The sequence below is a fragment of the Lynx rufus genome, unplaced genomic scaffold (assembly GCF_022079265.1).
Source record: "Lynx rufus isolate CCGP_SWC_20201006 ecotype Redwood Valley unplaced genomic scaffold, mLynRuf1.p SCAF_2, whole genome shotgun sequence".
Classification (NCBI taxonomy): Eukaryota; Metazoa; Chordata; class Mammalia; order Carnivora; family Felidae; genus Lynx; species Lynx rufus.
Genome location: NW_025814834.1, coordinates 71126722 through 71151381, shown reverse-complemented (window position 1 = coordinate 71151381; position 24660 = coordinate 71126722). Strand labels below are relative to the sequence as shown.

At 36.2% G+C, this 24660-nt stretch overlaps 1 protein-coding gene across 1 annotated transcript in view; it reads left to right on the top strand.

Annotated features, from left to right (window-relative positions):
• Positions 1 to 884: 884 nt before the first annotated feature.
• The window catches only part of PSMD14 (proteasome 26S subunit, non-ATPase 14), a 97907-nt gene continuing 74131 nt past the window's right edge, over positions 885 to 24660 (top strand). Inside the window, exons 1-3 of the mRNA XM_047084265.1 lie at positions 885 to 1165; positions 7420 to 7543; positions 10290 to 10341. Coding sequence (XP_046940221.1) covers positions 10294 to 10341 — 48 coding nt within the window. The 5' untranslated portion in view covers positions 885 to 1165; positions 7420 to 7543; positions 10290 to 10293. The remainder of the gene's footprint in view (positions 1166 to 7419; positions 7544 to 10289; positions 10342 to 24660) is intronic.

Below are 24660 nucleotides of genomic sequence, written 5' to 3'. Positions count from 1 at the left end.
AAAGATGTTGATCCAAATATAGTATTACCTATGGTTAAAATAACCCATAGGTTTTGTTTTTTTTTAGATAGAAATGGACTATCTTTAAAAGGAAATTCAGTATAATTATGCCTACTCAAGTAGCTTTGGATTCAGATGCTGTAATCCCTCCTTTCCCTCTATCCAGGGGATTCATCATTTTTGATTTAGGAATGCTTTAAAGATGCTCATTATTTGGAATATATTTGATAAAGTGAGAGGGACTTGGTGAACATGTTGCCCTAAACAGAGCCTGTTGCGAAGTATAATATAAATTCGTCAGTAATCAGTCATTTCTTGGGTGGTTTTGCTATCTGAAAACCTAGCACAGAGCAGATAATGGGTGAAACGTTATTGATGCTAATTCTATGGAGAAACGTCAGTGTTTTTTTTTGAGCCCTGTAAATTGGGCTTAAAATAGGTGGATTTAACATTTGGGAAACGTTGGTTTTCCTTGAAATCCAATCCCTGGAAAGCGGCGAAAACAAGGAGGCGGGTAGACTGCAGTGTGGAAAAGAACCCCTGACCGATTTCCCCTCTCTTTACACCCCTCCCTTTTCTGCTTCTCAGATGACCGAGTTCAGACGAACCTTTCAGTTTTTGAGTAGGACCGTGGTGAACACCCAAACGAAAGGGGTTCTGGTTTCTGCAACCCTGCAGTTACATTTCCTAGCCCGTCACCTCCTGGGCCCAGTAGGCGGGCGTCCCAGAGCTCGACCGCGGCCTGGACGCGAAGAGGAGGGGAGAAAAAGGTGGGGGGGAGAAAAGGGTGAATGTCTGAGGGGCGGGAGCGGCGCCGGCGCTAACTTCCGTCCCGCCCTCCCAGCCTCGCCTGGAGAAGCGGGGTTGCCCGCGCCGTCCGGGTGGCGCAGGCCTCCGGGACGCCCGCCGAACTCCCGAGCCGTCTCCAATTGGCCGTCGGGGGAACGGAAGCCGAAGCAGAGGAGTGAACCCGGAAGTGCTTCGCCGCGGAGGCCCGGGCGACTCTTTTGAATGGAATCGGGCTGATTCATCGCCGGTTCGCGGAGCCAGAGCCCGGCGGAGTCTGAGACGCCGCTGCAGCTACTGCAGTCTTCGCCGCCTCCGCGTCACCGCAGGTGGGAGACGAGAATCCAGACCGCGGCCTCCCGTCCCCGCCCGCTTTCAGGTAAGACGGGGAAGGCAGGGCCCCGGAGGTCCGCGGAGGCAGCCGAGCTAGGCCGCCGCCGGCCCCGCGCCTTCCTGAGTCACGTTGCCCAGCCGGGTTGCCGCTGGAGGCCTGGGCCCTGAGGGAGGAGTCCAGTCTCCTTCGTACTCCTCGCCGGTTATTCGGGCCTCTCTGGATGTAGTCTCCTTCTTCCAGGAGTTTCTGCTTCGCTGAATTCATCACATTTGGGGGACCGTCTTCTCCCGACACCAGGAGAATCCTTGTGTATGGCCTCTGTGTGTGTGTGTGTGTGTGTGTGTGTGTGTGTGTGTGTGTGTGCGCGCTCTATTGATAGTTACTCCGGTGTTGAAAAACTTCAAAGAAGGCAGAGGAAACAAAGGAGAGAGAGTTAAATTAACTTTTTCAGTGAAGGCATGCTTGCTTTATCACTTGTGCTACCCATGGGCCTTGACCCCTTTTTTTCTTAGTGTTAAGATTTCAGCTCCCTTCAAAAACCGGACAAAAACCCCAGAGATGCACTGGTGTTTAGCCTTGAAACTTTCCAAAGCAAAGTGTGGTTTTTCGGCTATGCTTTTTAGCTTACTTTCAATTTGTCCTAATTGAGTAGTTGTTGGTGAATAGGTAGCATTTCCTGTTTTCAGTAAAGTAGAAATCTGCTCTGTGTTACCTCTTGGAACTTTTCCTTGGGACGTACTTTTGTGTCTTTCAAGAGAAGAAAAAAATGTAAACTTTTCGGAAGAGTTGGAATGTAAATTTGGTGACCGAATGAAAAAGTCTTGAAATAAAAAATGGTAACTTAAAAGTTGATAAAGATTCATGGGAAAGGCAGGGAAGAAGCCTTAAAAATTAGCATAGAAATGCAGTTCTAAGGTGTAAGTTTTTTTTTTATTGCTACAAAAATATGTTTTTTATTACTAAGTTAATGTTTATGAGTAAAGGAATAAGTCAGCCACTATAATGTCAAAATAACAAAAAAGAACTGAATACAATGTTAGTGGAGATAATTAACACAATGGTGGCTTTTTTGTTTTGTCCAGTAAGGCTAGCAACTGGCTCATTTAAAGTTTATATGTTTTAAACAAATTTAACAGAAGTGGGACATTAACTACAATTAAGTTGTGTTCAGTGAAGTGATGATATTTAGTGAAAACCCTGGATATTGTCAGAAAACAGTTTTGAAGTCATCTTTCAATGAAGCCTCACCTGTTGACTTTGGGAGATTGTTTTTTCTCCTCAGGGTTGCTTGGTAAATAATATTTTGCTGTTTTAATGTAAAGCTTATTTTTGCGTTTATTTTTATGCTTGTGATGTAAACCTTGTTTTTAGTATGTAGGTTTACAACCTATGTTTGATTATCAGTAACAAGAGATTGTGCTTTTGTTTTCCATTATATAGAGTGTTCATTTCATAATTCAGTGTCCACTTCTGAAAGTCTGACCTGAAAATTCACATGATTTATTACTAATGAACTTGTCATATACCCAGTTTGTTGCATTCCTTTGACATTCATATCCTGCTTTGTGATATTTTGGTGTCCCCATCTGTAAAATGAGAATTGGATTAAATAATCGCTTCTGGCTCTAAGATGATTATAACAATAGCAGTAATTATTGAGTACCTTATAAATGTTCCAGGCACTATAAGAGGTGCTTTGTATTTTTTCTTACACTGATTTGCAAGAGGTAAATTATTATCCCATTTTATGGATGAAGTCTAGAGACGAGAAGAAGGTAACTTTTTACAGATCGTACGGAGAGTAGGTCATAAAGCCCAGATTCAAATTGAGGTATGATAGCCTTCAGAGCCTTTCTGGCTCTACCCTGCTGCCTTTCACTATATGTATTTTTTGATGGGTTTATATCATGCATCCCCAGATAGAGTATAAATTCTTTCAGTGAAAGTTAACTGAGTTTCTTAGTGGCTCTATTTCTGTATCACCTTATGCACAAAATAGTACAGGTTTTCCCTGCTATCTGAAAGTTAGCTTTACCCCACTTCACTTTTACAGAAGACCTGCATTATACCCATTTTTGCTAACAGATAGAAATCTGAAGAGGATTTTCGCTTTTACTAAATGGTAACTGTTTTCTTCGATTTATACCATTTCCACTTAGGAAGGTTTTCATAGAAACATTCTGCTTTTGGATAAGAGGGGGAAACTTGTATTTAATGAATGTTTAATTGAAAGTTGTAATTAGGAGACAGCACAAGAAAAGATATTGGTAACAGTTCCATCTTTACTGTTCTAAAATGGAAAAATCTTGCTTTCAAAATCCTATTTATATAATTAAAAGTTTAATATCGACTCTGTTTCTTCCACTGAAGAAAGCCTTTAAGAAAGTCAAAAACGTTTCCAATTACTTTCCACAAATCAGAGTAGAGGAATTAGAAATACAGTGAGATCACAAATATGGAGTAAAGGATTTAGCATCAGTCTGAAAAGTAATGTAACTGTAGCATGGATTGGGGAGTAAAAAATGAAAATTGAACTAAGAAACAATGATAAACTCAAACAACTAAGGCCTTCATGATTTGTTGAATTTTATGAATTACTAGGAAAACGGTGTCCCTTGTCCCTTGTGAAAAGATTGAAGAGTTAAAAAATTGCCACATTCCAAATCCAGATTAAGATAGTTCTGAAGGATCTGTTTTTAGAGTTATTCATAGTTCCATACATTTCCTATAAGTATTTGAGAATTGATTTATTTTAATTCCATCAGGAACACAATCTAACTGTATCAGGTTCTAACCAGATACTAACTTAGGGAGATGAAGAAGTAGAAAATCATCAACTTTTAAAAAAAAAATTAAAAATTTTTTTAAATATTTATTTTTGAGAGCGAGACAGAACATGAGCAGGGGGCGGGGGCAGAGAGAGAGGGAGACACAGAATCTGAAGCATTCACCAGGCTCTGAGCTGTCAGCTCAGAGCCCAATGTGGGGCTTGAACCCACTAACTGAGATCATGACCTGAGCCAAAGTCGTATGCCCAACCGATTGAGCCACCTAGGTGCCCCAAAAATCATCAACTTTTGATGTACAACCTTTTGAAAGTACTGATACTTATTTTGTATTGTTACCAATTTGGATTGTAAACATTATATATGACATATTAGTTACAGCTAAACACTTTGTTCATATTATCTGATAATGTTTTAAGTAAAGTTAATCATATCGTGAATGAGCTCTTGGGTCCCCTGCTTTTTGGTAGGTGTAAAAACTTGGTTTAGATCCATAGAAGTTTTCTATGGCCGGCCTGCCTTCCCTCCCTCCCTTCCTTCCTTCCTTCCTTCCTTCCTTCCTTCCTTCCTTCCTTCCTTCCTTCCTTATTTTTGAGAGAGAGAGAGGGACGGGCAGAGAGAGGGAGACACAGAATCTGAAGCAGGCTCCAGGCTCTGAGCTATCAGCACAGAAGTCCGACGCTTAACTAAGCCATCCAGGCACCCCTGTATGGCTTTTATTTTGAAGAATTGGAAGTATTGTCTTTTATGTTATAGTTTAACACTTTAATTTTATAAACCCTTTTGCTAAAATCTGCAAAATTCAAGTCCCTCTTCTCCAGTGTAATTCATTTAGTACTGTGAAATGTACCTATTGTTTTGAAATTCAGTAAGTGGCAAAGCATGTGGGAAGAAAAATCTTTGTTGTATGAACTGTAGCCATAGTAAGGAAAGTGGTGCTGAGGAGAGCTGCTAGCACTCCTTGTTTACTCACTATATGTCAAGCATTATGTTAAGTGTTGTTTATGTCCATTGTCTTCTTTAATCCAAACAACTGTATAAGGTGGATGCTGTCCTTATTCCCATTTTGCAGATAAGGAAACTGAGTCTCAGGGAGGTAACTGACCCCAGGACACAGAGCTAGTAAGTATTAGAAGCAAGATTTGAGTCCTGGCACTTGTAACACAGAGTCATAGCTGTTAACCCTCATATAAAGTATGCATAGCATAAAATTTATCATTTTAATCATTTTTAGATGTATAGTGGCTTTAAGTACATTCATGTTGTGCAGCTGTCACCACCATCCATTTCTGGAACTTTTCCATTTCCCAATTGCAATACTTGTGAAAACATTGATAGCTCGTAATTTTATTAAAGAGAGGATGGCTATCATCTCTGCTCACAAAATGTTTTTTGCTTTTAGATTTATAAACACCAATAGAGTTAGTCCAATGATTTTTTTCATTCTACATTATCTGTTTACTTTTGTTCATCTTTGTGGACACTTCAGCATTTGTCCACATATGAGCTTCATCAACATCATTATACATCTCTTAGCAAAACAGGTTCTTGTTGTAAAATAGTGTGTAATGAAGTCCTTCTTGTTGAATTCCCAACCGGATGAGAAAGTTTTTCTTTTTTAGTTTTAGAAATACTGTTCACTCATTGATCCACTTAAAAAAAATTTTTTTTAATGTTTATTTATTTTTGAGAGAGAGAGTGAGCAGGGGAGGGGCAGAGACAGAGGGCAAGAGAGAATCCCAAGCTGGCTCAGCACTATCAGCACAGAGCCTGATGCGGGGCTGGAACTTAGCAACCGTGAGATCATGACCTGAGCCAAAATCATTCACAGTGTTGTGTAACTACCCCATCTCTATCTAGTTCCAAAACGATTCCATCATTCTGAAGTAAAATCTCTTACCCCTTAAGCAGTTTCTCCATTTTACACCTTTCCTGCAACCTCTGGCGATCACTAATCTGCATTCCTTTTCTATGCATTCATATATTTGGGATATTTAATATAAATGAAATCATACAGTTTGTGACCTTTGTGCATGGCTTCTTTTATATAGCATAATGTTTTGAGGTTCATTCATAATATAACGTGATGGTACTACATTCCTTTTTATAGCTTAATAATATTCCATATATTCCATCATGTGAATTTGTTTATCCTTCCATCTTTTGATGGACATTTGGGTTGATTCCATCGTTGGGCTGTTGTGAATAGTGATGCTATAAATCTGCATGTACAAAAGTTTGTTTTGAATACCTATTTTCAGTTCTTTTGGATATATACCTAGGAGTGGAATTGCTGGGTCATATGATCATTCTTTGTTGAACTTTTTGAAGAATTCCCAAACTGTTTCCAGCGATGATTGGTTCTTAAGTTCGAGAAGATCTTCAGATCTTAAGAAGTTCTTAAGATCGAGAAGATCTAGGGTATTGTCATTTGAAGATGTATAGCCTGAGATTTTGTTTATATCAGTGGTTCTGAACTGGGAATGATTTTTGCCCTTCCAGCAGACATTTGGCAATGTCTGGGGACATTTTTGATTATCACGACTTGGTACGTATTAACGGTACCTAATGGGTAGAGGCCAGGGATGCTGCAAAACATCCTGTAATGCACAAGACAGCCCCCTGTAACAAGAAATTTGGTTCTAAATGTCAATAGTGCTGAAGAAACCCTGGCTTATACCACCAATTTTATTGTTATTGTTAGAGACTAGAGTGTTACCTGTTTTTTACATTCACCTTGTGATTCTCTAATAATTGCAAAACTTTTTTTCTCTGTCAGTTTTCTCTTGGACATTATGAGTATAATATGCAAAGTTCTGAATTCTTAGCTGTGCTCAAATGAAAGCTAAAAAGACTACAAAGGTGATGTCTCTTGTCCTTTATGTGTTTTTGAAAAGTGGTAAATGCTTTGGACAGCACAATAAGAAGTGAAGGATGAAGCAATAGCAATAATGTATTTCACTATTGCATCATTTTGGATAATTCTTATTCTTCCATTTTCTTGGGTTTTTTTTTTTTTTTTTTAGTCTTTTTGGTGTAGTTGGGAATAATTGACTAAGAAATGACAAACAAATTCCTCTGATAATGAAATAGCAAACTTTGAAATACAGGAAAAATAACATTACTAAGATTCCATAGTACATCATAGGTTTGTATGTAATGTGCAGTGGACCTATATAGTAATTGCACAATAGAATGTTCTATTTAAAAATATGAGTAAGTTTTCTCTGGTCTTTGAAACACCTCTAGAAAGACTAAAAGTCATAAAATGTCAATCCTTAAATATAACTAAAACTGCTCAAAAAAGAAACTTAGGAACAAAATTTGGATGTGGGGTCAATCCTTTGCTCTGTAGCTCTCTGGGATGCTATTTCTTCCATATTCTTCTGAAGTTGGTGATTAAAAATCAATTTTGAGTTCTATTTCAATTTTAGGAATTTTGCTTCGTTTAAAGCTCTTGGCATATTTTCCTCCATAGTTCTCAAAGTAATCATATCTTATTTACTTTTCTAGGAGAGAGAGAGAAAAAAAGTACTTGGGAAAAGTTATACCTGTCAGTATTAGCAGGAGCTTAAGAAGAAATTTGTCAAACAACGAATTGAAGCTTAACACCACAAGAGTTGTAGTTGCTGACCAGGTGAGAATTAAGAATGTATATAATTTTTGCCTACTGTTTTTAGGATATGATATATGAAAATGTATCTTTTAAAAAAAAACAGAAAATGTATCCTTTTTTTTAACATACATCAAATTATAAATAAGTGATAGATGACCAGATTTAAGAGCTCATGAAAGTCATTTAGATAACTAGCATTTTTGTTCTTATTTGCTTTCTATAAACTCTTTTAAAAAGTAGTGTGATTTAGGGTGCCTGGGTGACTCCGACTCTAGGTTTCGTCTGGGGTCATGATCTCACAGTTCATGAGTTTGAGCCCCACGTCAGGCTCTATGCTGACTGCGCAGAGCCTGCTTGGGATTTCTCTCTGCCCCTCCCTGGCTTGCTTTCTCTCACTCTCTATCTCAAAAGATAAGTACATAAACATTAAATTTTTTTTAAAAAGTAGTGTGATTTAGAACCTTTATCAATGTATTTCATTTCCAAATGTTAATATTTTTATTAAATCTCATTATGTTATCTAAACTGTTTTAGTTTGTTAAATATTTTTTCCTGTTTGCTGAGACATCTAATTTTGCTAAAAACACAAATTTGACCTGCCAGATTTTCTTTCCCTCTGCTCCCCACATCGCTCATGTATATTCACAGCATCTGGAGTCTGTGTAAAGTCATCAGAAACAACACAGGGGAAATAGATAAACTGAACACAGCTGGGAATCGACTTTGGCCTGGAATGTATATAATGTCTAAAGTATACTGTTATTAGTTTTCTTACCATTTCTTCTTTAAGTTTATAAGCTAGAAATGGTACAAAAGAATTTTTTCCTTTGGTAATATATTCTAGAGAAATGTCTTTAATATTTTAAAATATTCAGGTTCCCCCCACCCCCCGTTTATAGACTTTAAAAAGTGCCATGTATTGAATGCTATATTTGAGTTGAGGAATTTTAATGAGAATTTGATGGAGATTTTGTTTGTAAATGTTGCTATTAGGAGGATGTGTTAACGTTGTAAAGCAGAAATTTTATCTGGACTATCAAGTTTTCTTGTGTGCCTTTCTTTTTTTAAAGTGAATTTATCCATTGTGAATCTCACAGACTTGTTGATATAAAGTTGTTTATAAATTGTTTATATAAAATTCAAAAACAACTAGTTTATGCCATTAGAAGTTGGAATTCTATCTTTGCGTGGTGGTAGGGACTGGAAAAAGGGGCATGACAGGTGTTTTTAGGTGCTGATAATGTTGTTTCTTTATCTAGGTGGTGGTTATGGGAGAGTATTCACTTTGTGAAAATTCCATGCCTATATCATTTGTGCAAGTTTCCTATATGTGGACTTGAGTAAAGTTTAGAGTATTAACATTGTTAAATATAGAAGTAAATTGTTAGCAAGATTCAGCAAAAATGATTAGGCTGTAATGATCTTGAGTATATTATTAAGTTTTAGTTTGTATAGCAGTTCTAACTAGTAAAATAACATGAACAGATGACTAATTTGTTAGCATTTAATATAGAATATAAATTGTAATACCATTTTCTAAAGCGTACATTTATTTTTTTTAATTTTTTTTATTAAAAAAAATCTTTTTTTTTTTTAACGTTTATTTATTTTTGAGACAGAGAGAGACAGAGCGTGAACAGGGGAGGGGCAGAGAGAGAGGGAGACAGAATTTGAAGCAGGCTCCAGGCTCCAAGCCATCAGCCCAGAGCCCGACGCGGGGCTCGAACTCCTGGACCGCAAGATCGTGACCTGAGTTGAAGTCGGACGCTTAACCGACTGAGCCACCCAGGCGCCCCACTAAAGCATAGATTTAGAAAGAAAAGGAAATTTTAAGGCACTAGCGATTTTCAAGTAGAAGAAGTGCTTCATTGCCATGTTTAACATTTAACAACATTTAGCTGTACTGATATTAATTTTTTATCATTTGGTTACTCTTTTTTTTCATTTGAGCCCATATTGGTACTCTTGCTATTTCTTTGATTTCTTCTGAGTTTTTCAAGCTTATAAGAATGTCTTCTATAGTTATTCTAGATTGATAAAATTAATCTTTGTATTGATTAACTCTAAAATTATAATTGAGACAGCAGTTGAATTTCCTCAGTGAAAAAGGTATATGTCTACACAACATCTGAAATAATGCAAAATGTCTGCGTAGGTTCTAGAACACTATCTTCATGCATTTAATGTTTACTTTATAATATTTCTTTTAGTATAATGAGTTCGTTTTAAAAAAGGCTTTGATGCTAATTCAGAGATCCATAATCTGCTCACAATGTCTTTCACATGTAGTTTTGATGATAACTGACAAGCTGTAAGTTAATTAGCACAGAACTTACTAATGAGGATGTTAAAATTTAATTTAAAAGTGAGGATTTTTATTTGTATACTCTGGACAAATTGAAGGAAATTCAATCATACATATGATAAGCATTTCAGGCACTTTTTCCTCATTCGGGTACTTTATTAGATAACAATGAGAAAATATAATTAACTTAATGATAGCAAAGTTTTGAAAGTATGCTAAGATTGCTTGTCTTTAAAATCGGGGATAACCCAAAACCAAAGCAGTAAAGTAAGGTCTGTTAATTAGCATGGAAGACAGCTTCTTGAATTAATATGTGGTGTTAATTAACAGGAAGTCTGATGTTGTGTTGTAATTACCACCAATATTTTTGACATACTGAGTGACTGAAGGTGAATTATATAGATAGCAATTGAGTAAACAGTTTTGTGCTTAGGAACGTTTTCCTTTGTTTCTGTTTCCTAGAAATATGGACAGACTTCTTAGACTTGGAGGAGGTATGCCTGGACTGGGCCAGGTTAGTATATATAGACCTTTAGTATTTTTTGTGTGTGTAAACTACATGTCTTTCTCTAGTTACCCAAAGAGAAAGAAATCACTCCCAAGAAATTGTCTCACAGATAACCTTATGGTAAGAAGCTTACCTTATTGCTGGTTGTTGTATTGTAACAGTAAATAACATGTGGAGAACATTTTCTATTATCTTAATTATTTTCTCCTAGGAATAAGAATTTTCTACTTTTTAATTTAAAATTTGAGTGTATGTGAGATTATCAATCTTGCCTTTTAGTAAAAAAAAAAAAAAAAGGACTCAAAATATCTTATTTCTGGGTTTACAATGTAGATTTTAGAAGTAACACATGAAAAAGTAAACATGGCATCCTCTTGGCAACATTGAGAAAACTGACCCATAGAATGTTTGTATGTACAATTTTAAAACTGATGGATTCCTTATAGTAGTTATGATACATGGGTGAATTAATATGTAATATCTCTTTTGTTTTTTAAATTTGGTATATACGGTTTCTTACATTCCTATTAAAACTAAATTTGTTTTCACTTTTAATACTATATTTACCTTCATGCTGTTGGGCAAATAGTCTGTAGATAGATTTTTTTTTTTTTGTCTCAAAGTATTTATTCTACTTTTAGCTGAAGAAGAAACTTTTGCCATTTTTTGAGTTCTGCACTGATTATCTTTCCAGTCCTCCATTCACAAAAGTGATAACTATGTGTTATTCTTTTCCTGAGACTTTTATGTAATATGTTGTTTAATGACCAAATTTTGGGAATTTTTTTTTCCTAAAGTTTATTTATTTTCTTAGTAATCTCTACACCCAGTGTGGGGCTTGAACCCACAACCCTGAGATCAAGACTTGCATGCTCTTCTGACTGAGCCAGCCAGGCACCCCTGGGAATATTTTTTTTAATTATTTTTATTTATTATTATTATTATTATTATAATTATTATTATTATTATTTTTGCCTTCTGTTGGGGCTGGTTTGTAGACCCGAGAATATTTTTATAACCTATCTTTATAACCCTTTTTTTTAGTTACCAGCTTTCCCTCATTTCCGTATCACTGGCAGTGAGTTTGTCTTCCTTCATTTAAAGTAGTTTGTATTTGGTGAAGGAAAGTTTTGTTTGGGATTTCATGGTATTTTCAGTGTGGAGGCACTTTTACCCAAATTCCTTGAGTAGATCTATTATGGCTTCTACTAATAAACTTTCTCCTGTTAGAAAACTGGAATCATTTTGTGATTCTGTATTGCATCCTTGTGTAGACATCAGCTGTTTTTACTTTTATTAGTGTTGAATATTTCTCAGGTTCATTTACTGTCAGCATGTTTCTTTATGATTCTTCATTTTTGTAAGAGCTGTGTAATCCATTCTAAGAGGCCTGAGCCTCTCTGAATTTGACCCTTCCAAAGCTGTGTCCATACTTTTATAAGCATTCTAGATAACTTCTAGAATTCCCTAATGTATTCTGAAATGAGCAATAACAACATTAAGGCATATGAAAGTGTCAGAAGTGAGCTGAGGTAGTATGTAGGTACTGCAGTTTTACCTGCAAAATGTAGGCAATGGTAATTGCCTTAGTAGAATTCTTTTTCTTTTTTTGCCTTAGTAGAAGTTGCAGCAAATTTAAATACCAAAGTAATTTTTCTTAAGCATTAGATGCAATAAATTATATATCCATGCTGGAAATCCAAATCCATGCTGGGGAAATTTCTGGACGTGAAATAAGGTTTTATTGACCACAGATTGAGCTATATTGTATCTCAGTGACCACTGCAAACCTTTGCAGTAAGTGAAAAACTTAAGTTTGGTTCAATAACTTCTCCTTGGTTTCTGATACTTAATCGCCTCATGTGTCCTCTGTATTCTTTTTTGAACTTAAAAATATGTTGTTTGAGAATCTGTTATTTCATGTATGTGTTTCATCTTCCCAGTTAGATGACAAACTCTTAAAGGAGAATTTGTGGAGTGCTAATTTCTGTGATATCTCCTTTATCTAATACTAGTGTGCAATGAATGATTAATTTTTTTCTTAACATTTTATTTTACTCTTGTTCTAGACTTATTTGACAAATACTTAAGTGTTACTTTTGCAACAAGTGTTATAATAACAAATAATGTTATCATAACAAATGTGTGTTACTTTTCAATAAACAGGAATAAAATGTTGTGTATTGTTTATTTTTAATAAAGACAAAGATATTTGGATTGGTAATAACTACTCTTTCCATTCAATAATGGATAGTAGCCAATAAAAGTAAAAAAGGAGACATAAGCTGCTTTATCCCTCCAAAAATAAATGGGGAGTGTTACTTTCTTACTATTTAACAGAAAAGTCATAATGTTGTTATAAATAGGGGCAGAATACTTGCTGGTAAGTTTGCAGATGGCCCTTTTAAAACATGAGACTACGAACAGAACAGAGTTCTTCATCTTAACAACTCTTAACTGTCTCTGAAATTAAGTGATTTTCTTTTCTCCATGGCTAATTTTTCCACTTATTCTCTGATCCCATCCTCTCTTGAAACTTTGCTCTTTTCAATTGACCCCTTTCTCTGCCTACAAAAATGTTTGTCTTCTGTATCCAGAAACAACAAAACTTCACTGCATTCTGCCATTAAGCCTTTTCTTACATTTATTTCTAAAATTTCTAAAGCAACAGCTTATACTCAAAGATTCTACTTCCTTACCTTTATCGACTCTTGTGAGGTTATATACTGGCCTCTTGCATTACTATTTTGGAATTGCTCAAATTGCCAAATCTATTGGCCTACTTTAGTTCCCTTTTCACTGGGCTTCATTATTTTAAAACTGTTCACAATGTCTTTATTAAAACTTTACCTTGGTACTTTTTCCTAGTTCTTCATTATTGTGTCCATACCTACAAAACAACTAGAAGCTTTATTTTTTTTAAATATTACATTAAAAAAAACTTTTTTTTAAATGTTTATTTATTCTTGAGACAGAGACAGAGCGTGAACAGGGGAGGGGCAGAGAGAGAGGGAGACACAGAATCTGAAACAGGCTCCAGGCTCTGGGCTGTCAGCCCAGAGCCTGATGCGGGGCTCGAACCCACGAACTGTGAGATCATGACCTGAGCCGAAGTCAGACGCTTAACCGACTGAGCCACCCAGGCGCCCCTAAATATTACATTTTTAAATGTTAATACTTGAACAGTGATAGGCTAACATCATTAAATCTATCCACAGTCTCCTATATAAACCTATCAGTAATTTGAAGTAGAAACAAGCAGATGTTTTATTAGAACTATTAAAATTTGTAAACTAGTGGCTTTAAATTTCAAATGTATTTTTTTTATTTGCTAACGTGCTTACAAACATGAAATTACTGTAAGACGTGAAATGATTTATTAAATGCATGTACTGTTGTAAATTTGGCTACTTGATTGTCTTTATAACTATCCCAACTTAGGTCTTGACTACTAACCTTTCTGCAAGCTGTGAGGACAAAACTCAAGAGATAGGTATAGCTAAAGCATAATCTCCAGTCTCTTAAAGTTTTAGTTTAAGTCTTTGGGTCTATTTTAGCTTTAGAAACAGGGCAGTCTTTTCAGATTTTAATCTTCTCAAGCTTAAAAGTAAATGAGGGGCGCCTGGGTGGCGCAGTCGGTTAAGCGTCCGACTTCAGCCAGGTCACGATCTCGCGGTCCGTGAGTTCGAGCCCCGCATCAGGCTCTGGGCTGATGGCTCAGAGCCTGGAGCCTGTTTCCGATTCTGTGTCTCCCTCTCTCTCTGCCCCTCCCCCATTCATGCTCTGTCTCTCTCTGTCCCAAAAATAAATAAACGTTGAAAAAAAATTAAAAAAAAAAAAGTAAATGAATTCTTTTTTTTCTTTTATTATTTATTTATTTGGGGGGAGAGAGAGAGAGAGACAGAGAATCCCAAGCAGGCTCCGTACCGTCAGTGCAGAGCCTGATGTGGGGCTTGAACACTCAAACCATGAGATCATGACCTGAGCCAAAATGAAGAGTGGGATGCTTAGCCAGCTGAGCCACCCAGGCACCCCAAAAGTAAATGAATTCTTAAGTAAAATGTCGGTAGCATCTGTTGGCTTGTCTTGTATTTGAAATTGTTAGGCCAGTATATTGATTTTCTAAGAACATTGTTACTTAACCTAGGTATCTTACATTTTAGTAGATGCATAGCAATTATGTTTAAGTGCTTGGCACATATTAACTACTTTGAGTGGATACTGGTGCTCATTAAAAACAGTATGATTTGTAAGTAGAGTGGATGTGGGGTTTCTAACTTTTTACACAATAAAGGTAAATAAGACTGAATTGAGAAGATGATGTTTGAGCTAAACTTTGGAATGAGTATATGGCAACACATATTCAAAATGTTGGAGAATAAGTAATATAAGGGAAAACAATGAGGAAAGAATCTGGTAAATGAATTTGGAGTAGATTGTGAAAGGGTTGAATGCCATTCCTGTTGATTCTTGCTTTTTCTCCCCATAGGCATTATAGTTTAGAAATTTTTTTTTTTTTTTTTTTTGTAGCAGAGTTACGAGGTAATTCAATCTGTATTCTTGAAAAGTAATTCTAGTGGTAGTTTGCAGAATAGATAGAAAGGAAGAGATTGAAGTCAGAGTCCTCAATTATATGAAATACTTCTGACTTTTAACCTTTCAGGCACATAGTAGGATTTTACTTCTCCATCATTTTTTAAGTTAGCCTGAACGTGATTTTGCTTTGACCAATGGAATGTGAGTTGGAAATTAATAGGTCACTTTTATGTGGAAGCTTTAAGTATGATTTGCCTGTCCTGGTAATCAAGGAAGCATGGAGATCTTTGTTAGCTGGGTCCCTGAGAGGGAATGAAAAACGTGCAAGTCAGAAATCCTGGACTTTTGTGTGAAATGTCCTAATTATTTTGGTCTCTGGTTTTTGTTTTAAGAAACATGATGTAGGCCAAACTAAGCACGTATGCAGACCTGTGTTGCCTATAAGTAAGTTATCAGTCGGTATCTTTTCTGATACAGGCCCTTAGTGATTTCCAGATGCAAAAATAATGGACAATACTATAGAGGAATGATCAGAGGAGGCTTTCTGAAAGTGGTGAGATGTAAGCTGAATTTTGAAGGAGTATTTCAGGTAGCGTGATTTAAACAAAATAAGTTCCTGAATTGGATGTGTTCTAGTGTATTTGTTATAACTCTCAAATCCATGCAGTGTATGCCTTTTGTATACATAACTAATAACGAGTTTTCTGTTTCCATGGGTCTTTGAGTAGAAATGTTTGTTCAGTTGTTTGTCTTTTGAATTTTGGTCTAATGTTTTATAGAAAGGATTAACTTAACATAGTAATGGGAAAAAATACTTGGAATAAATGAAGAAATAATACCATTTTCATAGATAAGGAGTTTTAATATCAGATGCCAGTTTTCCAATTTAATCATAAATCCAGTGCAGTTCCAGTAAAAATATCAACCAGCATTTTCATGGAGTTAGAAAACTGATTCTAAAATTCATATAGGTGGGTAGGTACCTGGGTGGTTCAGCTGGTTAAGCGTCCGGCTTCTGTTCAGGTCATGATCTCGTGGTTCATGGGTTCGAGCTCTGCATTGGGCCCTCTGCTGTCAGCACAGAGCCTGCTTTGGATCCTCTGTCTCCCCCTCTGTTTCCCCCTCCCGACCCCCCAAGGGTGCTCTTTATCTCTCTCAAAAATAAACATTTTAAAAAGTATGAAATTCATATAGGAAAAAAATAATCCAAAAATAGCAAAGAAATTGTTAGAAAGGAAAAGGAAACTTGCTCTACCAAAAATCAAAATATATTTTAATATTATATGCCTCAAGTAGTATAATATTGGTATGTAGATAGATCAGTGCAGTCAATTAAGAAGTCCAGAAGTAGAATTATGCATATATGGGAACTTGATTTGTGATAGAAATTGTACTAAAAATTAGGAAGGAGAGGCCTGTTCATTAAATGATGCTGGAACAAGTGGCTTTCTATATTGGGGGAAAACTAATAGTAGATTCCTACTTTATTCTGTATACAAAGATGTATAGCACATGGATTGAAGACATGACTATGAAAATCAAACTTTATAAGTTTGGAAGACACACCAATTAGGATGACTGTTATCCCAAAACAAAACAAAACAACAACAACAAACACAACTAGAAAATCACAGTTGTTGATTGGGATGTAGATAATTTGGAACCCTGTGCATTACTGGTAGGAATATAAAATTATGTTACCTCTGTGGAAAACAGTATGGTGGTTCCTCAAAAAATTAAATGTAGCATTACCATATGACACAGTAATTCTATTTCTGCTTATATATCCCAAAGAATTGAAAGCTGGGACTCAAAGATTTTTGTACACCGATGGTCATAGCATTATTCACAGTGGCCAAAAGGTGGAAACAACTTGTATCTTACTGATAGATGAGTAGATAAACAAATGTGATATGTACATGCTACGGAATATTATTCAGCCTTAAAAAGGAAGGAAAAATCTGACATACCAAATTCAACATGGATAAACCTTGAAGACATGATGCTAGGTGAAATAAGCCAGTCACAAAAGGACAAATATTGAGTGATTCTGCTTATATGAAGTACTAGTCAAATTCACTGAGACAGAAGGTAGAGTGGTTGTTGTAAGGGGTTGGGAGACCTAGTGATGTGGTTGTTAGTGTTTAATGGGTACAGGGTTTCAATTTGGGAAGATTAAAAAATTCTGGAAATGGATAGTGGTGTTGGTGGCACAATAATGTGAATGTGTGAATGTACTTAAAGCCATAGAATTGTATACTTAAAACTGTTTAAATGATAAATTTTGTGTTGTGTGTTTTTTACCACAATAAAATTTTCAATTACTGTATTTTTATAATGAGATTAATACCTACCATAGATGTTTCTTAAAAGGATTAAATAAACTAACGTGTCAGTCACACAGTAGACAGACCCCATAAAATTTAGAAGAAAATTTTGCCTTTATGACCTCAGAATAGGAAAGCAAAACTCATAAGGTTGCTAATTTGACTGCTTCAGTACATTACTATCTCTTGCCCCAACAAAGACTGTAGAAACAAACTTAAAAGACAAGGGATAGAGAAGATGTTTGTAACACATTTGTCTGCAACACATTTAGCAGAACCATAAATCAGTAAGACAATAAAAGACAACCTCAGAAGAAAGAACATGTAATGGCAATTTGTAGAACAAGAACTGCCAGCAAGTAGGAAAAGATACTCAGCTTCACGGTACATCACAGAAATGAAAATTAGAACAAGTATTAGAGTTTTTTAAAAACAAAAGTCTGTTAAGTGTTAAGATTTTGGAAAGCAAAGATTTTCACGTAAGTTTTTTCCCTTTGGTTAGGTGTGGGTGTGCAGTATGGGTGTGGGAATTGGTTAAGGATTGTGTATCAGTGTTTTAGAACATTACGTGGCAAATAGAGAACCATAAATATACGTTGAATGAACACACTGTGTATGGAGTGTAAATGCTTGAAGTCACTTTGGAAATTAATTTGACGGGTATGTAGTAAAATTGAAAATGCCCTGACTTCTGTGACTCAGCAATTCCATTTATTCACTTTAGAGAAATTCTCACACACGTGCGTCAGGACACATGTTTAAGGATATTTATTGTGACATTGTTTAGATTATTGAAAAATTGCAAACCACCTAAATTTCTGTCTGTGGGAAAATGTGTTACTGGAATATAATGGAATGGAATTATTATACTCCAGTTAAAATGGACTAGATTCTTAGACTTATAAACATATTAAGGGAAAAAGTCAGGTTGTAGAGACATACAATATGAAAGCATTAATGTTAATTTAAAACACAATACTTTTTTAAAGGGTACGTAACTTAAGTAAAAGTATAACAAATACTACAGCAACACTATCGAGTAGAGCTTTCTGCAATGATGGAAATATTCTGTATGGACTCTAGTACAATAGCCACTAGCCGTATTTGGCTGTTAAGCACTTGAAATGTGAGTAGAACAACTGAAGAACTGAATTTTAAATTTTACTTAATTTCAATTAATTTAAATTTAGTAGCCTCGTGTAGCTGTTCAGTCCATGAAGTATGCCGAGTGTGATCTGAATTTTTAATTTTAATTAAATTTATTGTTACATGTAGCTAGCAACTACCTTAGGCCTAGATAAACCAACACAAATTCATGAGAAGGGAGGGAGGTAAAAGGAACTTTTACTTATATATACTGTTTTTTATTTTTACTTTTATTTTTTTTAATTTTTAAAGTTATTTGTTTGTTTTGAGAGAGAGAGCACAAGTGAAAGTGGGGGAGAGCCAGAGAGAGGGAGAGAATCCCAAGCTCTGACAGTGCAGAAGAGCCCGATGTGGGGCTCGATCTCACGAACTGTGAGATCAGTCATGACCTGAGCAGAAACCAAAAGTCAGAAACTTAACCGACTGAGCCACCCAGGTGCCTCTGTTCTCTCTTCTTCATAGACAAATGAACAAACAAAAAATAAGCAAAAGAACAAGTCAGTGAGTACCACTAAATGACGTTAAATAACATTTTCTTGTACTTTTTTAAATGCTGATTTATTTTTGAGAGAGAGAGGGAGACACAGAATCCAAAGCAGGCACCAGGCTCCGAGCTGTCAGCACAGAGCCTGACTCGAGGCTTGGACCCACAAACTGTGAGATCATGACCTGAGCCGAAGTCGGACGCTTAACTGACTGAGCCACCCAGGCACCCCTCCTTTAGTACTTTTTTTAAAAAGTCACCAAGTAAAACAAAACCAGAAATGCATCTTAATTTATTTTTCAGTACTTCTTTTTCATGCCTTGCTTAGGCATTCCATATAAATCTAGAGAGGTTGCCAGAGGCTAGACTATGTAGGGCCTTGTATAAGATGCTTTTCCAACTGAGTTGGGAAATCATTAGAGATTTTTCAGCAAAGGAGTTAATGCTTGAAACATTTTTTAAAAACCTGGGTACTCTGGAGAGGAGAGGTAAGATGGCAAGAATGGAAGCAGAGACAAAAAGGCTACTACAGCACTATTTTAAGATAAATTACAGATTTTCATAAAAGGCTTTTTTTATATGTTCCTTGAGCTCTTTAGCTTGTTTTGACAACTTTTATATACTGATGGATGCTTCTGGTTACCTTTTTTTTTTCTTTGATTCTTTGAGTATTCTATCCTTAGGTGATCCTCTGAACACTTACAAAGAGGCCTTCTAAACATTGGTAGATTAATTTGGCCATTTTTCTGCCTATTAAGAAGTAGGGAAGGGTCAAGAAATTGTATTTGTTTTCTTTGCTTAACTACAAATAAATAGTGATTTTGCTTTAGAAACAAAGCAAAAATATAATATGCCTTTATTTTTTTTCATTTGCTGTGCTTGCCAGGTAATAATTCTATTATTTTTAAAGTATAGTTCCTAATTATTCATGTACTTGAGCTGGTGTTTCTACTGTAGAAAATTAGGAAGGGTCAGGTCAGTAGCAAGCTAATTAGAGCATACTCTTTCTAGTTGTCATTGTAATGTAATTCTGCTGAATAGATATTAAGCCCCATGAAAAATGTGGTGCTCTTGAGAGGTCTCAAATCTACTCTTGAGAGTTCTCAAGTAAAAGGAAAACAAATTCCTGGCGGGTGCATTGTGGTTACTCTCTGTCATCTTGTTTGAACTTTCTAGTGAGTGGTCTTTCAAGGGGAAAGATCTTTGACACTTGTGAATGTTAAACTTCTAATTTGATGTGAAATTACACATAAATGGTTTTGTTTGAGTTCTTTAAGGGGAGCAGTTGTTTTCTTCTTTCTTTTTTCTTTTTCTTTTAATTAAAATTTTTTTTCCATTTTTTTAAGTTTATTTATTTATTTATTTTGAGAGAGATAGGGGACAGTGTGAGCGGGGAGGGGCAGAGAGAGAGAATCCTAGGCAGGCTTCACACTGTCAGCACAGAGCCCGATGTGGGGCTTGAACCCCACAACCGTGAGATGATGACCTTAGCTGAAATCAAGAGTTGGATGCTCAAACCGACTGAGCCACCCAGGTGGCCCGGGGAGCAGTTATTTTCAACTACAGTGAGATTATCTTCCAAACTTACATTCTGATGAAATAGAGCATCAAAATTATGAGGAAAAATGAAACATTAAAATTTTAAATTTGAAGTCAAATATATGACGGACCAAGACATTTGATACCATTTTTGGTAGAAAAGTATATGGGATGAGAAATAAGAGAAGATACCCCTGTTTAATATAGGAAACTAAGATATTGCAATGTAATCTCAATATGCCAAATGTGTGGGATGTTACGATCTTGAAAATCTGGTGTATGTCGTTTTCTTCCCTACCCTCAACATTGTTTTGCATATTTGATTTATTGGCCGTCTTGCTCATTTGGAGCACTGATCTTTGGGTTTCCAGTTTTAAACTTTTGTGATGTAACTTGTAACTTTTCAGGTCATATTACCATTTGGACAGTTCTCTAGATAAAATACTAATACTCATTTAAAATCTGGACAGGTATGGTTAGTGTTCTCTCCCACAACACATTCAAGGTGGTTCTTTGTGGGATGTTATCTGGGTTGAGTGCCTGGGAAGCATATGCCACCAGAGCAGGGCAATAGTCTCCCTCAGGCAGCTTCCCAGCGCTGCTCTTCACACTGCTGGTGGTTTCACAGGCTCTTCCTGCCGGGACACTGAATGCCTATGTTGAGCACAATGGGAAGGCTTAGGGACAATAAAGAATAAATTAATGATTTTGATAGTTACACTTTTCTCTTACTCCTGTGTACATTTTCCCTCTTTTCACCCAAATACATTCTTACCTGCCTATGGTAGCTCTCTGTTAATTAGTTCTTTGTTCTCTAGCATTCTAAACACCAGAGCCTAAGTAATTAATTGAAAGCAAAATGCCAATCAAAAGTAGATAAACTAACAAAATCTAGTTTTGGTGAGGCACCCTTTAATGTTTTATAGAAAAGGTGTTCTTTTACTTCATAGAAACTGCTTATTTCATTACCTAGTAGAATATGTTTTTGTTATCTTTAAATAGCCAGTGTAGGGAGACCATTTTGATTTTACTTTAGTTTGCACCTGGTTCCACAGTTTCAGGCTATTATTTCCTTCCCATTTTACCCTCTGATTTCTATTTAAATTTTTTTAATTTTTTATTTTTAATTTTTTATTTTAGAGAGAGTGAGAGAGAACGTGAAATGGGGAAGGGGGCAGGAGAGAGAGAGAGAGAGAGAGAGAGAGAGAGAGAGAGAGAGAGAGAGAGAGAGAGAATATTGAGCAGGCTCCACACTGAGCAGGGCTTGATCCTACAACCCTGGGATCGTGACCTGAGCCAAAATCAACAGTTGGATGGATGCTCAACCTACTGAGCCACCTAGGCACTCCCCTAATTTCTGTGTTATAGACTAAATGAGATCTTTGAACATTTTATAGTTCAGTCTTTCAACAAGGCTCTTCCTTAGGGGTTTCCTTGAGGGCTGTGAAAATTGTAGCAATGTAGGGAGATAGCCAAATACTCCGAAGAGGGAATGTAATTGTCAGTGGGGTCTAGGGCAAGTGTATGGATCCATAAAGAGAAACCACATATTTTTACAGTTATCAGGATTCCCCTAGAATTTATAGAAGTGGTCTTATACCGAATATGGACAAATGCCGAATGCTTCCTATGTTTTGATGTGAGCTGTTCTATGTACTTAATCTCCTCATTTAATCCTCATAACAATCCTATATGAATAGGGATAATTATTCCTGTATTAAAGGGTTGAGTCACAGAACTAAGAAGTGAAGTTAGACTTGGAACACAAGTCTGATGCCAAAGTCTATTCTATATCAACAACATCTATATCAGGTAGATAATCTTATAGTGTTGTCATTGGCTACTTGCTTCATAAATTAAAAAATCTTAATTAGTCTGGAAATTTTTATTGCAAAATGTAGGTGAAGAGTAAGATGCTTGCTTTTTAAATTTTTAGGAAACCTAAAATATTTGAGAGGATTTTTCTTTATTGTGACATGTAATGTCAATTTCATGTTTTAAGAATATTTAGGGTTTGACTGCTTATTTCATTTTATTCCCTATGATAATGTATACCTTGATATATTGGCAAAAGCAGAGTATACAAATAGGACAACTTTTTAAAGAAGGTTTATGTTCCTTTCTCCTTTTAGTTTATAAAACATTTTCCTTACTATTCAGAAATTGATTAGTGCTCTAAATTGACTGCCAAAATAAAGTTGTTATATTAAAAAAATTACTTTTGGAAAGACGCTCTTTACTAAGCAAATTTGAATGACCAGTCTTGTTGTACCTTGACTTGTAATAATGAAAGAAGAGGTACAGAGAGCTGTTTTATTTGAATAATAGACTTGCCAATTAGCCATCAAGTGCTTCCATCTGTGAAATTTTTGATCAGATGGGTTAGCTGGGATGTTTCCAGACTAGGGCATCATAAATGGCACTTGAAAACTGTCACTTTGATGATGAGGTTTCAAGTATTACACTGCTTGATGCTGTGGAACCTTTTTTTTCCTTTTGCAGTACCATGTTTTTTTAGAACATACTGATCCCACTTATGAATTCTGTGGCATCAAGAGAACTTGGGAGACCTGCCACTGATGTAAAGTTCTGCTTAATCTGCTGCTCTGCCCTGTGCTGAGATTGGTTTTTAAACCAGAGTATTAACAGCTTCTTTAATGGCCTGCACAGTAACGTTGGTTGGAGATCTGACTGGCACAAGCAGGCGATGCTCATTGCCCATGGGCCATGAAGCTGGCACACACTGGCAAGTTTCTTTGTGCTTTCCTGGTAACATACATTCATTTTCAAATGTCTCCCTCCCTTAAATAAATGTAGAGTAGTCTGAGGCCACTTAAGTGTTGAGATTTCTACATGTACCAGTTGTATGGAATGAATTGAACATCTGTCTTGTATATTTTTTAGGATTTAAATTACTTACTGGTAATTATTACATTTTAAGATTTGTTTAGTAATTTGGAAATATAGATTTCTGGAATAACTGTCATATGTTTTTTTCTCACTGTGCCATATCTTCCTTGCTTGGTCTTATAATTAAAAAAATTTTTTTTAATCTTTGTTTTTGAGAGAGAGAGAGAGAGAGAGAGACAGAGTGCGAGCAGGGGAGGAACAGATAGAGAGGGAGACACAGAATCCAAAGCAGGTTCCAGGCTCTGAGCTGCCAGCACAGAGCCCAATGCAGGGCTTGAACCCACAAACTATGAGATCATGACATGAGCCGATGTCAGACACTTAACCGATTGAGCCACCCAGGTGCCTGCTTGGTCTTATATTTTATAGGATGTTTTCCTTAGTAAGTTGACTTCTTCGAATGCTTGTGGATATGGTTAGATTATGGAGTCCCTCTCTGGTCCTCAATTTGTGTAGGGACATATTCATGCCTTTGTCATTTTGTGGACACCAGCCTGGCTTTCTCTCTGCCTTGGCACAGATCTCTGATCTGTCTAAACTCCCTGAGAAAGGCAGTAGGCAACGATGAAAGCCCACATTCTGGAACTAGACTAGATCTGAATGGCCTAGAGAGACTAGAGGAAATGACAATACAGTATCCATATGCAGGAAAACAGATGTCTGGGGTCTTGTTCATATTCATTTTTCTTCCAGGGTTTGTTTTCATATGTTAATATCATCCTCAGTCCCTTCAACCTCTCTGAGTGGACTTTGTCCCAGTGAGAAAAAAGTATCAATTCAAATGTTTTGTTGTTTGTTATTTTGGATTACCTAACCACTGTGCCCTTTTTATTCTTAGGTTTGGCTTTTCTTCCCTCTCCTAGGCAAAAATGTCCAGGAGTTCATAAATAGCATTGATTAAGCAACAGGTTTCCATTTTTGAGGCATATGGCAATTAAGTAACTATGACATTTGAAGGAAAAAATAATGATTTCAGAGTGGAACTGAATGACTTGCTTTTAGGTGTTCCTATGTAGAGCCTTAAACAACAGTATAAATGGATGTGACAGTGTGATCTTTGCCTTCCTTCCCAAAAGAATAGAATTTTCCCCTGGGCGTTTTGACCACAGCTTTAATGCTCTGTAATAAGTTTTGGTTGACTTTTTATTTTTTTTCCTGTCCCCGTTCCTTTAATTCCTCTGAAATAAGAACTCTGTAATCTTTTGGTTGGTATCCCAAATTGTATTGGGCATAGATGAATGTTTAATGACGTTAAGGCAGAGGTCAGTAGTATTTCTAGGAAATCTTGGAGAGATGTTTCCTATCTCTTAATCTCTTATCTGTTATGCCTCAGAACTTCTGAGATTTTTATGCTTCTAACCAGCATAAATCAAGGAGTTTTTT